Source organism: Peromyscus leucopus, chromosome 4, assembly GCF_004664715.2.
Source record: "Peromyscus leucopus breed LL Stock chromosome 4, UCI_PerLeu_2.1, whole genome shotgun sequence".
Classification (NCBI taxonomy): domain Eukaryota; kingdom Metazoa; phylum Chordata; class Mammalia; order Rodentia; family Cricetidae; genus Peromyscus; species Peromyscus leucopus.
In genome coordinates, this window is record NC_051066.1 from 132,100,099 (window position 1) to 132,114,333 (window position 14,235).

The window sequence follows — 14,235 nt, forward strand, 5'->3', positions numbered from 1 at the left end:
TTGGGCTGCAGACCCCAGGCCTGGCCGGGCCACCCCAGGGCCAGCCTTATTTATCTGGCCTCTTCGCCCTCCCTCCGGGCTTGCCCTCTTTGCACCCCGCGCCGCGAGCGAGCGCCTCCCGCAGCCCCGCCGCCGCCGCCCGCAGGTCCCGCTCGGGCGCTGCCCCCGCGCCCCGGCCGCCCCTCGCCGGGGCGGGGCGCGCGGAGGCGGGGGCGCGCGGCGGCCGAGGCGGCGGCGGCGGCGGCGGCGAAGGCAGGCGGGCCGGGCGCGCGTCCGCGGCGCCGTGACTCGGCGGCTCCGCAGCGGCTGCAGCGGGAGGACCCGGCCGGAGCCGCCGCCGCCGCCGCCGCCGCCGCCGCCATCGCAGCCGGGCGGCTGGGCCCCGCCGCCGGGATGCCGAGGAGCCGGGGCGGCCGCGCTGCGCCGGGCCAGGCCGCGCGCTGGAGCGCCTGGCGGGCCCCGGGGCGGCTGCTGCCGCTGCTGCCCGCGCTCTGCTGCCTCGCGGCGGCGGCGGGGGCCGGGAAGCCGGCCGGGGCGGACGCGCCCTTCGCCGGGCAGGTGAGCAGGCACGCGGGGCCGGGGCCGGGGTCGGGCGGGGGCGGCACCGGCCGGGCCTCTCTCGGGGAGATGGGGGGGCCTGGCGCCGGGTCAGCACCAGGGCCGGGCGGGGCCCCGCGGGCCGGGCTCCGTTCAGCACCGCGGACAGGGGCGGCGGGCGGGGGCGGAGCGGAGGGTCGGGATGGCCGCGGTAGCCGCGGGGCGTGTGGCCTGCAAGGCTGTGTGTGAGGGAAAGCGTACGACGCCTCGGAGTAAATAGTAAGCGCAGCCAGTGTGTTGTGGGCTGGAGAAGAAGCCGAGGATGTTGGAGCTGGAGAAGGGGGAGGGAGGAGGGCGAGGACGGACCGGATCGCTGTCTTGGTCGCTGAAGGGCCGTCGGGATAGACTAGATCGGCGTGGCCCCACCGGGCAGAACTGAGGCTAACCGACAGTGGGGGTGGGGGGTTGCAAGAAGGCACATTTCGGCCCAATGCAGGAAGTTTGTAACAATTGGAGGTGCTCAGCCAGCCCAGGAGGCGGTGAGCTGCTCATCACTGGCATGAGAAGTCGGAGCTCCAAGAGGGGATTGGATGGATGCATGCATAATGCCTGCATGGATACATGCATAATAATAGTCATGCACTATGAGCCAGGCTTGGCGCTACATTTGAGAGGAATTCGCTCATTTAATCCCAGTACGTATTTTGTGAGCTAGCTGTAGCAGCTGTCCCCATTTTACAGATGTATATAGAGACCCCCCAAGAGCTTAAGTAATTCGCCCAAGGTCACAGAGCTAGTGAGTTGGCTCTAGTCTCTTCATGTTTAAGCCAGGACATTATATCACATGGGGTCGGGGGCAGCTGTACTAATTTCTCTGCCCTCTACCAAACTAGAAGCCTGAAATTCTAAAAAATAATGTTGAAGTAGTGTTAACATTGCTGGAGGAAAGTAGTGATTGCCTGAATTATCCTGAGAAGAGTGTGTTTGTTAAGTAGGCATTCTGTTTAGACGATTCTGCAGGAACAGCAGTTTTTTAACTGGGCAAGAGACTCAAGAGATCATAAATTCTCTGAAATTTTCTGCTAATTTGTGTTTATATATGAACATGTATAATTTTCTAGGAGAGACTCTCTAGATTTCTTCAGACTCTCCAAAGATGATATGTTTTTAAAAATTAGAATGCCCCAGCTGATCGTTGGCCTCCTAAAGGTTTATAATTGTTACCTGACTTTCAGGGAAAACTTTCTCTAGTTTGTGGTTTAGCTCTATCGCACATCAAAGCGATGTGATTCATGGGTTTCCACCGCAGCAAAAGTAGGATTCTTCCAGACTTCCTGAATGGGTGCAGGGTGAGTTGGGAGAGCCCTACTCTGGAGACTAGGGTGTGTGGGCTCTTAGCTGGCCTTGGCCCCTGGAGGCTTTGTTACTTGGGTCGGTCTCTTTGCTGTGGCTCTCATCATCTCTGAGAGAGGATACTGAAGGAGCTCGAGTCAGAGGCCTTTTTATGCCTGTGGTATTTTGCACATTAAGAGAAGACAGTTTGCTTAGATATGTCAGGATTTGAAGAGAAGGTTATGTTTACTCAGTGCTTATCCTTACCAGCCTTGCTGGCTTTGATTATTCCACTCTCGCACCCTTCTCGATTTTAAACCTAAGCTCTCCCATCAAGACGGGCCACCTCCCAGAATAGTCACATTTATCCTAGGTTATTTGTGTTGTTCTCTGTGGATATCTGGAGGAGTTCATTTTCCACCTGACCACTGTCTCCAGATGTGGAGTTCTTTCATAGAGAAAGGATAATTTCTTTGATTTCCGGGCCCTGTCCTGTTACCACTCATCCTTTTGTTAGAGATCCTGATCTGTGCATATCAATCAGACCACAGCCTTTGGGAAACTATCCACAGGAGCACCCTGGTCCCTTTCACGGGTTAAAACTGATAGCCTGGAACACAACACCCTGTGTGTGGATTATTTTTACCGGACTGCATTGACTTACACTTCTCCACATTGATGTCCAGCTGCCATTTTGCCCCCCTCCCCGCTCTCCCATCCCCCCTCTTCCCCCCTCTCCCACCCCCTCCCCGCTTGCCATAGCATTTCCCTGCTTGAAAAGGTTTAATATATACCGCAGCCCTGGAATTTTCTCTCTGCTCTACTTTTTTCTGGATCACTTATAAAAAATTAAGTCAGACAGGTTCCAGTATGGTCTCTTGGGGCCCCTTGCACTCCTTATCCCTTTCCATTCAGAGAAGTGACTGCCTCTTTCCATCTGGTCTTTCCCTATTCCTAAGTGCATTCTCAGCCCTTGATGAAACCATGGCCATCCCAGTCCATTTAAAATATCTATCCAAAACTTTTAGAAATTATTGAGATCATTTGCACCTAATTACCTCTTCACTGAACACTAGTGGGTGACATGAGTGAAAATTTGTAGAAATGTCATTGCTTTTCAGCCCACAGATAATGTTGCTCACTCCTCCTCTGTCTTGAGGCCTCTGGAGTCCAGCCCCTCCCTACCTCCCATTAGTAAGCCATCTTTCCCACTGTTCATAGATAATGCATCCTGACTCCAGATAAGCTTGCCTCTCATCTATCCTAAGACAGGCTGCCGGGGTTCCCTGGACATGGTCACGTGTTGTTCACTGCTGTGCCTCCACCCATTCGTCAGAAATCTTTCCTTAAGGTTCTGGCTCACACCTGCCTCTCTAGGAAGCCCCTCCCTTCTCCTGGCATCATTTATTCCTCTCGGGGGACCATCTAGAGGCATCCCCAGTCAGTGTATCATTTAATTTTTGAAAACACTTACACATTGTTTGGGAAGGAAAAGGTTGTAGATCATGGTCAAGTTTCTTCCCGACCAAAATCTAACACAATCCTCAACCTTAAATACTTACCATTAAGCACTGTGTTCTTTAAGTCTGGGGGTTACACTCACCTAAAAGAGGCAAACCTAGGCAGGTAAGTTTCCAGGTCCCTCCTAAAACCCTTTTTCAGGGACTAGAGAGACAGCTCAGCTTGTAAAGTACCTAATGTGTGAGCATGCCACCCGAGTTCAATTCCCAGCACCCATGTAAAAATCCCGGGGGAGCACTCATTTGTCATCCCAATTCTGGGGAGGAGGAAACAGGGTCCCTGGGGCTCAGTAGCCAGCCTGTCCTAATTGACAAGCCTCAGGTCCAGTGAGAGGCCCTGCCTCAAAAGAAAAGACAAAACCAAAACCAAAAAATAAAGACAAGATGGATGGCTCATGAGAAACAACATCTGTGATTGATCTGTGGCTTCCACGTGCACATCTAACACACACACACACACACACACACACACACTGGGGTACCACACAAATACTCACATGCACACATACAAATAAAGAATTTCTTAGAGGGATGAATCGCGTGGGCCCCTGGCCTGGAACTGGAGCCTAACTCCTCTAGCTGTAAGCAGTAGCATCACAACTCACCCTTGAGTTCTCTCACACCTCCTTAGGTGGGGTGTCATCCAATAACGGTGACCTACGGGGAAGGGGGACTGAGAGAGAGGTGGCCGTCACCGTGGCGATCACCACGTAAACACACTGCAGCTCTTAACCGTTACTTCTTCAGTTGTCTTAAATGAGGCATTAAGGACACAAACTTTGATTGCCAATGACTAAGACCAGAACTGGTCCCTGGCCTCCTGGCTCCTAAATTGAAAGTGTTTTTCTTTACTGTCTTTGGCTTTTGATTTCATATCTCTGGTCTTTCATTACCAAGTCCTCCCCACCAAAAAACAAAACAAAACAAAACAAAACAAAAAAAACTCAGTCTGTTCTTGCTTTTGCTTTCTCTTGCTTCTTTTGTACTTCGTATGTGGGGTGAGGGAGGGAGGGGCGCTACCAAGTCTCTAAATGGCTCCTCGCCTTTGGTTATTTAAAGCATCCCTTTCTCTTAGTGCTAGCTGAGGAGAATCCCCATCTACGTTTTCATCCTTCCTAGGTCTAATTTGATTTTGAGGAAAATCCGAGTAGACAAAAATGAGATAAGCCAGTGAGCCCAGGCCACGTGAGTCACTGTATGACTCTGAGACTCAGGCTGTAATGGAGTCCTGCCCAGGAGACTGGTTTTGAGTGATGTGCTCTGAGCAGACGGAGAGCACTCTCTGGTCTGCACCTGCTGTCAAGGAAGTGAAGAGCCCTGGATGAGGCAGAGGCTGGGATAGCCCTATCAAACAACACTGACAAATATCCAGGTCCCCAATGCCTTCGGTTCTTTGTAGCCTTCTGTACATCCCGCTCTTGTCCCGGGCAAAAAGAGGCCGTTAGACGCTCTCTCTGCGACATGAGCTAAACTTGTCCTACGCCTTCTTGTGTTATTGTGGATTTTTCTGGTGTCCTAACAGCCTCTGGGGGTGTAAGGAGCTTTGAACTTTCCAGACCCTGTCACATATGTGTGGTCCTGGCAGCGGCCTCATGAAGTAGCCAAGGAAGCCGTGCTCACCTCATGGATGAGTAAACAGCGTCTCAGAGAGGTGACAGGGCTTCCTGTCAGCTTCTCCAGGGACCCACCCACAGCTACTAAACAATAAGGTGGAGACCAGAGCTGGATTCTCTGTCCTTGTGCTCAGCGCTTTTCCTGCTACACAAAACTGCCCTGGCTCTGGATTCCTGGGGCCGCCATTTTCCACTTTCAAGCATGTTCCAAGCCAGACCTTGAAAGGTGATAGTTTGAAAATCAGTAAATTATACTGCTGGAAGTAAACCCTAATTGTATCAAGAGACTCGTGTTAGGAATTGCTTAGGCTTGCAGATGATATGGAATTGGGTGAACTCCCGATGAGGAGGCAACTGAAACAGTGTCTGACACCTAGTGTGAGAAATGCTTTTACTCTCGTCTGTGTCCCCTGACCATATTCTTTGGGCAGTACTTGGTACCCAAGTATTCAGCAGTTCTCTTGAAGACTGCAGTCTACCAGAATATATATATATATATATATATATATATATATATATATATATATATATATATATATATATATATAAAATTTATTTATTTTTGAGAAAGGGCCTTGCTGTGGAGCCCAGACTGGCCTTGAACTTTCAGTGATCGTCCTGCTTCCCCCCCCCCCCATTGCTGGGATTCCACTCAGCTTTGTACTAGAGGCAGAAATTAAGGTGTAGGCAAAAACCTAAGGAAGGAGGCATGAGATGGCCCAGCTGAGCCCAGGGCAGAAGATGCTTCAGGAGAAAATGGCACCCGAGCTGAATCTCAGACGAAGGGAGTGGAGAATGGTGGGTCAGCAATCCAGGCAAGGAAAACGGGGGACCGTGCTCCCCCTGAGCTCCTGGTGTGTTTAGGAAATACTGGATAATTGGGTCTATCTGGGGCACTGAGTTTCTCGCTTGTTTCCAGTAAGAGTGTGGAAGGAGAAGAGCTGGCAAGGGAAGCCGGGAGCAGACCGTAAGATTGGCTTTCACCCAGAGGCTAAGGGGCCTCATTAAAGGCATCTGAGCCAAGAGGTGGCCTCTTTGGAGGTTGTGAGGAGGCTGAGGGGCTGGGATGCACTCGCCCCGAGCTGCTCTGAGTGCTGGTTGTAGCTCGGTGTTTGAAGCTTACTTAAGGGGCCTTAGGCCTGAGTGCCCGTGGCAGGGAATGGTCCATGGGTAAAGCTATGCCCTCTGGCCCTGCCCCCACCCTTCCTGAGGGGTTTTGCTTTTTCATTTGTTTATTTTGCAATGCTAGAGTTCAGAACCTGGGCCTCATGCTTGCTGCCTATTAGTGATGCACCCCGAACTACACCTCAGCCCTGCACAGAGGTTTGTAGAGGCAACCGTTGGGTTTTTCTGCACCTCAGGGTTCATTTTACTCAAGTTCTGATAAGTCTTACAACACAAATTTGTTCTAAAAATCAACTTGGATCTATGCTTTAATAATGTGTATGACAATAGCAGTCATGTGGTAGTAGATGTGTGCGTGTGTGTGTGTGTGTGTGTGTGTGTGTGTGTGTGTGAATTTATGTATGTATGTGCCTTGGATAGCTGTGTGCCCGTAAGTCTATAGATAGATAACATTTATGAAAGGTTATCATATAGCTCTAAAGAAGTAGAGAAAAGCAAACATTGTTATTGAACTTTCACTGGCAATGAATACTTCTTAAGCTCAGGCCTGCACCACAAACATCTAGGAGTCCCCAAAGCAAGAGTGTTCTTTCCCCTTTTCTCTCCCTGCCCACCTTGTAACAGTAACCAACCCCAGCCCTTCCCTGTACTGAGTCCCTGTTAACAGTAACCAACCCCAGCCATCCCTGTGCTGAGTCCCTGTTAACAGTAACCAACCCCAGCGGTCCCTGTGCTGAGTCCGTGTTAACAGTAACCAACCCCAGTGGTCCCTGTGCTGAGTCCTTGTTAACAGTAACCAACCCCAGCCATCCCTGTGCTGAGTCCCTGTTAACAGTAACCAACCCCAGCCATCCCTGTGCTGAGTCCTTGTTAACAGTAACCAACCCCAGCCATCCCTGTGCTGAGTCCGTGTTAACAGTAACCAACCCCAGCCATCCCTGTGCTGAGTCCCTGTTAACAGTAACCAACCCCAGCCATCCCTGTGCTGAGTCCCTGTTAATAGTAACCAACCCCAGCCATCCCTGTGCTGAGTCCCTGTTAACAGTAACCAACCCCAGTGGTCCCTGTGCTGAGTCCCTGTTAACAGTAACTAACCCCAGCCATCCCTGTGCTGAGTCCTTGTTAACAGTAACCAGCCCCAGCCATCCCTGTGCTGAGTCCTTGTTAACAGTAACCAGCCCCAGCCATCCCTGTGCTGAGTCCCTGTTAACAGTAACCAACCCCAGCCCATCCCTGTGCTGAGTCCGTGTTAACAGTAACCAACCCCAGCCCATCCCTGTGCTGAGTCCGTGTTAACAGTAACCAACCCCAGCGGTCCCTGTGCTGAGTCCGTGTTAACAGTAACCAACCCCAGCCCATCCCTGTGCTGAGTCCTTGTTAACAGTAACCAACCCCAGCGGTCCCTGTGCTGAGTCCGTGTTAACAGTAACCAACCCCAGCCCATCCCTGTGCTGAGTCCTTGTTAACAGTAACCAACCCCAGCGGTCCCTGTGCTGAGTCCGTGTTAACAGTAACCAACCCCAGCCCATCCCTGTGCTGAGTCCGTGTTAACAGTAACCAACCCCAGCCCATCCCTGTGCTGAGTCCGTGTTAACAGTAACCAACCCCAGTGGTCCCTGTGCTGAGTCCGTGTTTATCCCATTCACTTCTCTACACAGATATCTTAGACTAAACTCTGTTGTCTCTTATTTAACCTTAACCTTAAACCTCCACCTGAGCAGCCCATGTCTAATCCTTCATGAAGGGGTCAGAGGGATATTTAAAAAGAAATCTGTATGGCTCAAGCTGTGTATAGTGACACACACCTTTAAACCCCACCACTTGGGAGACAGAGGCAGGCAGATCTCTCTGCATACCAAGTTCCAGGCCAGCAAGGGTTACAGAGTGAGACCCTCCCGCCCCCTACACACACAAAACCCTATATGGGATCTGTGTATAAAGCCAGTACAGGGGATGGGGAATGTATTGTAGCTGGTAGAGTGCTTGTGTGGTATGCATGAAGCCCTGGGTCCTGTCCTGGGCACTGCATAGACTATATGTAATGGCACACACCTGTAATCCCAGAACTTGGGAGGTGGAGGCAGGAAGATCAGGAAGTTCTAGGTCATTTTCATGCAGTTTGAGGCCAACCTGGACTATAGGAGACCCCTGCCCTCATCCCCCCCCCCCAAAAAAAAGTCTGGCGAGGCCTGTGCACTTAATGATATGAGTCTGATCCTCAGAACTTGCACAAAGGTCAAAAGAGAGAATGCTACAAGTTGTCCTGTGACCTCCACACCTGTGCCATGGCATGTGCTTGCACACACACACACACACACACACACACGGGGTGGGCTGGGGTGAAGAGGAGAAATAATAAAAGTTACACAAAATATAGCCTCTTTCGCTCTATCCTATAAACAAGGCTTCGAACACTTGCCTCCCCCGTTGACCTCTTCCCCAGGAGCTCACAGTGTGGTGTGAGCAGATATGGAAACAGTCAACACTTCACTGCAGAGCTGGATGGTGATTATCTGATGTCTGTTTTATTATTATTATGTCTTTCTGAATGCTTACAATCTTTAGTAATAACAAAATTTTTAATGTACTCGATTAGACCATATTGTTCCCACCCTCCTCTTGCTTAAATGACTTCTAGGACAATGGTTAACCCATTATTACTAAACTGCTACTAATTCTTAAAAAGATTTATTTATGTTTATTTTCTGTGTATGGGTGTTTTCGCCTGCATGGATGGATGTCTGTGTATCACAGGCATGCAGTCCCCTCAGAAGTCACAAGAGAGCACTATATTCCCTGGGGCTGGAGTTACAGACAGTTGTGAGCAGTCATGTGGGTGCTGGGGGTTGAACCCAGGACCTCTGGAAGAGTAACTAGTACTCTTAACCACTGAACCCTCTCTCCAGCTCCAACTGCGACTAATTTTTATTATGGAAAATTTCCAACACACACAGAAGTAGAAAGAACAATTCAGGGAGCCCCGTGTGGGCAGCACCCACCACTCTGCTTTGCGTGGCCTGTGAGGCCCCTTGTGGCCAGCACCCACCACTCTGCTTTGTGTGGCCTGTGTGGCCAGCACCCACCACTCTGCTTTGCGTGGCCTGTGTGGCCAGCACCCACCACTCTGCTTTGCGTGGCCTGTGTGGCCAGCACCCACCACTCTGCTTTGCGTGGCCTGTGAGGCCCTGTGTGGCCAGCACCCGCCGCTCTGCTTTGCGTGGCCTGTGAGGCCCCGTGTGGCTGAGTGCTTCCCACTCTCACGCTTCCTTTTTTCCCACTGACTCCCTTCATTGGTTGCTAGACTCCAGCCACCTCGGCACACTTTCTACTTTTCTAGTCTACAAATTCCTTCCCTTTCAGAAGTTGAACAGAGTAATTTTTTCCCTGAGATGCTCTTTTTAAACTTTCACTTGGCCTTGTCTATTGGTTCCCGGGTCTCACCCGAGATGTTATATGCTTGGGGAGGTCATCCCTGACATCACAGCCGATATCTCCGGTAGGCACTTTCACAGCACCTTGTCCTGGCCTTTCATTCCACTTATCACAGTTTCAATAAAGTGTTAAATACTTACGTAACTGTCTCCCAATGCCAAGCTGTGAGCTCACAAGCGAGAGTTCCGTGGGGACACAGGCGCGTGTCAAGCCTTGTGGGTGCTGTAGTAGGAGAGACTCTGAGGGATGGGATGGTGCCCCTGTGAGTCTGTCCACTAAACCTGGAACAGATTGTCTCCCCCATGCAAGGCACACTTTGAAGGATATCAAATAGTTCATCGGGACGAGGCCAGAATACAAGAGAATGTGGTATTCTACCGTGAAAACGAGGCTTGGTCCGCAGGGTGTGTTCAGGCAACATAGGAGATCAGTCGGGGCTAGAGGGCAGGTATTTGGGGAGGTGACAAGAAAGCTCTTGAAGCTTGTTGAGATCTGGGCTTAGACTTTGCAACTGGCAATGAGGAACTAGAGGATGGACTCCACAACTCAACCCACCTGAACTCAAATAATGGAGACTTCCATAGTAGTTACAAGTTATCTAAGTCAGCCATTTTCCTGTTAGAGAAATGGCCTTAACCATGGGTCTTTGTCTCCGCTCTCCTCGTTCCTCAGCTCATCAGGAAGCAGAGGGAACCAGGAAGGCAATGGAAAGACTAAGGAAGACCAGGCCTCCTCCCTCCTCAGAGTGAATGAGAGTGTGGCCACACTCCTGGCCTTGGTCAGAGGCCTTCCCAGAATTAGAAAACGTTCCAGTGCTGACACAAAACCCCAAATGTGCCACCTCCCCAAGCCTGGTGATTGTCTGGCTTGTGGTGGCCTCTTGGGAGTGGGCCAAGGACATTGTGTAGAGCTCCCGGGGATTCCCGTTAGTGCACTTACCACCCACTCAAGAGCCAACGGCAGCCAACGGGCAACACTGTACCGTTAAGGTGTTTGTCAAGAAGCTCAACTGAGGGTTGTGGGCAATTCTGAGGGCCTTTTAGACTGACTGGAACTGAAGAAGAAGGGAGAGAGGAGAGAGAGGGGGGAGAGAGAGAGAGAGAGAGAGAGAGAGAGAGAGAGAGAGAGAGAGAGAGAGAGAGAGAGAGAGCGCTTTTGGAAGCAATGAAGAACTAGAGTAGGGGTTTAGAGCAACAGAAAGAACCCTCCCTGGAGGCTGGAGGCTGTGCTCCCTTTCTGGCCCCCCTGCCAACTTGCTCTGCAATTTTAAATAAGTGATTTCTCCTCTATGCATTTCATTTTTCTCTTCTGCAAAGCATGGCTGTGAAATTACATTGATCTTCTAAGTATTCCTGAACATCGAGTTTCCTGGACCCTTGAATGGTTCTGTATTCATTGGACGTTTTTAAAAAGTAGTTCTAACACAGGGGACCAGCAGCAAGGGCCCTCAGTTGCAAGGCAAGAGGAGAAAGGTTTTAGTGGGACAGGAGTTCAAGAGAACGAACCCAGTGACCAAGCTGACCCTAGAGAAGTCACCAGAGAGACTGGGACAGCAGAGGTGGCCAAGGGTGGTAGTCACTGTGTTGCAGAGTGTAGGCACAAGAACACAGTAACAATATTGTCAAGATCAAAGGCTTTGTGCTCATGTATTAGTTTTCTATTGTTGCTACAACAAATTGCCACAAGTTTAGTTAAATAAATAATCTAGCTGTTGGCCAGGCATGGTGGCACACACCTTTAATCCTAGTACTTGGGAGGCAGGGGCAGGTGGCTCTCTGTGAGTTTGATGGCACCCTGATCTATATAGAAAGTTCCAAGCCAGCCAGAGCTACGTATTGAGACTTTGTCTCAATAATTATAATAGTTATAAAGCTGATCATATAGCTCAGTTGTACAGTGTATGAAAGGCATTGAATTTGATTCCTAGCACCACAAGAAAAATCTGGAAATCAGAAGTCCGAAATGGGTTTATGGGACTGAAGTCAAGGTGTGGGCATGGCTGCATTCTTCTGAAGGCTCCAGGGGAGACTCTGTGCCCTTCAGCTTCCTGCGGCTGCTTTCATTTCCGGGCCGGGGATCCCCTGCTTCCCTCAGCACACTCTGACTCTGACTCTTCGGCCTCCCTCCTCTGGGGATTCCTGTGATTCCACGGCACTCTCCTTGGTGCCCCGGGATAATCTCCCTGTGGGAAGATTCCTGATCCCATCAGGACAGTCTTTCTTGTTACATGGCATTCACAGGCTTTGGGAGTTTGGTGTGAACATCTTCAAAGACCATTCTTACCTAATGCTCCATGTCACTGAGTCCTCTTAACAATTCTTTCATCATCCTCGGTTACCAGATGAGGAACAGGATGCAGAGAGAAGTTAAGTCCTTTGCCTAAAGGCACTCAGCTAAGTTAGCAATATTTAGTTTGTGGGAGTTTGTAGGTCCCAAGTGAACTGTCTTCGAATAGGACCCTATCCAGCCCACGGGTGTAAAGAGAATTAATGGAACTCTCTCAAGGATGCTTCCTGAGATCTAAAGCCTCATGCATGCTAGGAACATGCTCTCCCACTGGACCGTTTCCCTAGCCCTCCTGCAATACTCCTGAATTAGTATTCACATGGCCCACTCCTTTACTTCTTTAATATCTCTTATTCAAATGTCTGGTACCTTCCCTGACCACATTCTATCTATAAAATAGCTGTCCAGTAATTTTCTGTCTCCTTGGCCTACATTACTCTTCACCACACTTACTACTACTGATTCTCCCCCTGAATGACAACCAGAAAGGAGCTGAAGGATTTTCTTCTGTTACAGCCCTAGTACTCAGAGCCTGGTCTATAGTAAGTTGCTCAATAAATATCAATGGGGCTGGACAGACAGCTCAGCAGTTGAGAGCGCTTACTGATTTTGCAGAGGACCCAGGTTCGGTTCCCAGCATCCACATGGCGGCTCACCTGTAACTCCAGTAGGGTCAGACACCCCCTCTGACCTCTGTGGGCTCCTGCATATGTGGGGTGCACATACACACACCCTCAGGAACAGAGATATGTACCTAAATATTTAAAATTTTAAAAATAAAGAATATTGAATGAGTGGATGGGCAGAAACAAGTTGATTTGATGTTTGGGAGATAGGACCAATGCTTTTTGGTAAAACACTGAATGTAAGTAGTAAGGAAGAGCAAGGAATCATGGGTCCCATGAGGCCCATGGTTTGGAAAACTGCAGAAGTCGATGGCGCAGTATTCTGGCACAGGAACCATCTTAGTTGGGGTTTCTGTTGCTATGACAAACACTGACCAAAAGCAACTCGAGGAAGGGTTTGTTTCGCTTACACACTCTGATCACGAGCCATTATGGAGGAAAGTCAGCTCAGGAGCCTGGAGCTCGGAACTGAAACAGAGGCCATGGGGGATTGCTGCTGACTGACTTGCCCCAATGCTTTCTCAGCCTGCTCTCTTACCCCACTCGTGACCTACTCGGGTGGCACCACCTCCAGTATGCTGCCCCCCCCCAACATTAATCAAGAAAATGCCCCCCCTCCCGACTTCCCTACAGGCTAATAGGATGCAGGCACTTCCTCAACTGAAGTTCCCTCTTCTCAGAAGACTCTAGCTCGTGTCAAGTTAACAAACAAACAAACAAAAACCCTAACAGCACAGGAGCCACAGCACAAACGTGCCTGCTGTGATCTGAGCATGTTAGGCGCGTGAGAATCAGAAAGTCCCAGGAAGGGGGAAGGCTGCCTGACCACATGGAGAGCCTAAATCCTGCCATTTTCCAGTTTTGTAGCTCTGAATAATCATTGAATCTGTCTAAACCTGAGTTTCCTCATCTGCAATTGGGAATCACCATTCCTCCCTCATAGGTGGCTACCTTCTGAGTGCTGAGCACAATGCCAAGGGCAGCGTAGGCACTCTGATAATAACATCTGTGGTCATCATTGTAATTAGATCATCTCTGCCTTCCAAAAAGTTGTGTCTTCTAGAGTCAAGATCTGTGTCCTGCAATCTCTCATTCTGCACTCTGCACCCACAGGGCAGCTCTCCTTCTTCTTGCCTTGTTCTTCTTGACGCCCTTCCCCACCAGCCTGAACATCTCTCATGTATCCTTGCAAGACAGTCCCGGGTTGCTTGCTTTCCTCTGGGGAGTTCCACTGTCTCCTCTACTCCACAGACAAAGCCCTGAGATAGGGCTTGAAACTCTTTCCATGCTGTGCTTTGTTCCTGTTGCTCACATTGGCACCCAAGTTATGGATTTGATTGCCCAGACAGCAGTGTGTGTGTGTGTGTGTGTGTGTGTGTGTGCGCGCGCACACACACACACGCACGCACATATAAATGCATGTGTGCAATATGCACATAGAGGTCAGAGGCCAACTTAGGGAATCGTTCCTTAGGAGCTATCTATCTTGTTTTTTGAGACAGAATTTCTCACTAGCCTGGTGCTTGCCAGTTAGGCAAGGCTGGTTGGTCACAGAGCCCTGGAGAGCTGCCTGGGTCTGTCTCCTCAGTACTGGGATGAGAAGCATGCATCGCCACACCCAGCATTTGCTCTTGGGTTCTAGGAATCTAACTCAAGTTCTGCTACTGACGGAGCACCCTGTGTTCCTGGACCCCAGATTCTTTGATCACAGTCTTTGATTCTCTCTTCCTCGTTCCGATCCAGATTTCCAGATCAGACACCTGA

The 14,235-nt window shown here is 50.2% G+C and overlaps 1 protein-coding gene across 1 annotated transcript in view; it reads left to right on the top strand.

The window, feature by feature from the left end:
• The first annotated feature begins 260 nt into the window (after nt 1-260).
• Nucleotides 261-14,235, top strand: part of Mmp24 (matrix metallopeptidase 24) — a 45,173-nt gene continuing 31,198 nt past the window's right edge. The window contains exon 1 of the mRNA XM_028889013.2: nt 261-558. Within this exon, the coding sequence (XP_028744846.1) occupies nt 394-558 (165 nt within the window). The 5' untranslated portion in view covers nt 261-393. The remainder of the gene's footprint in view (nt 559-14,235) is intronic.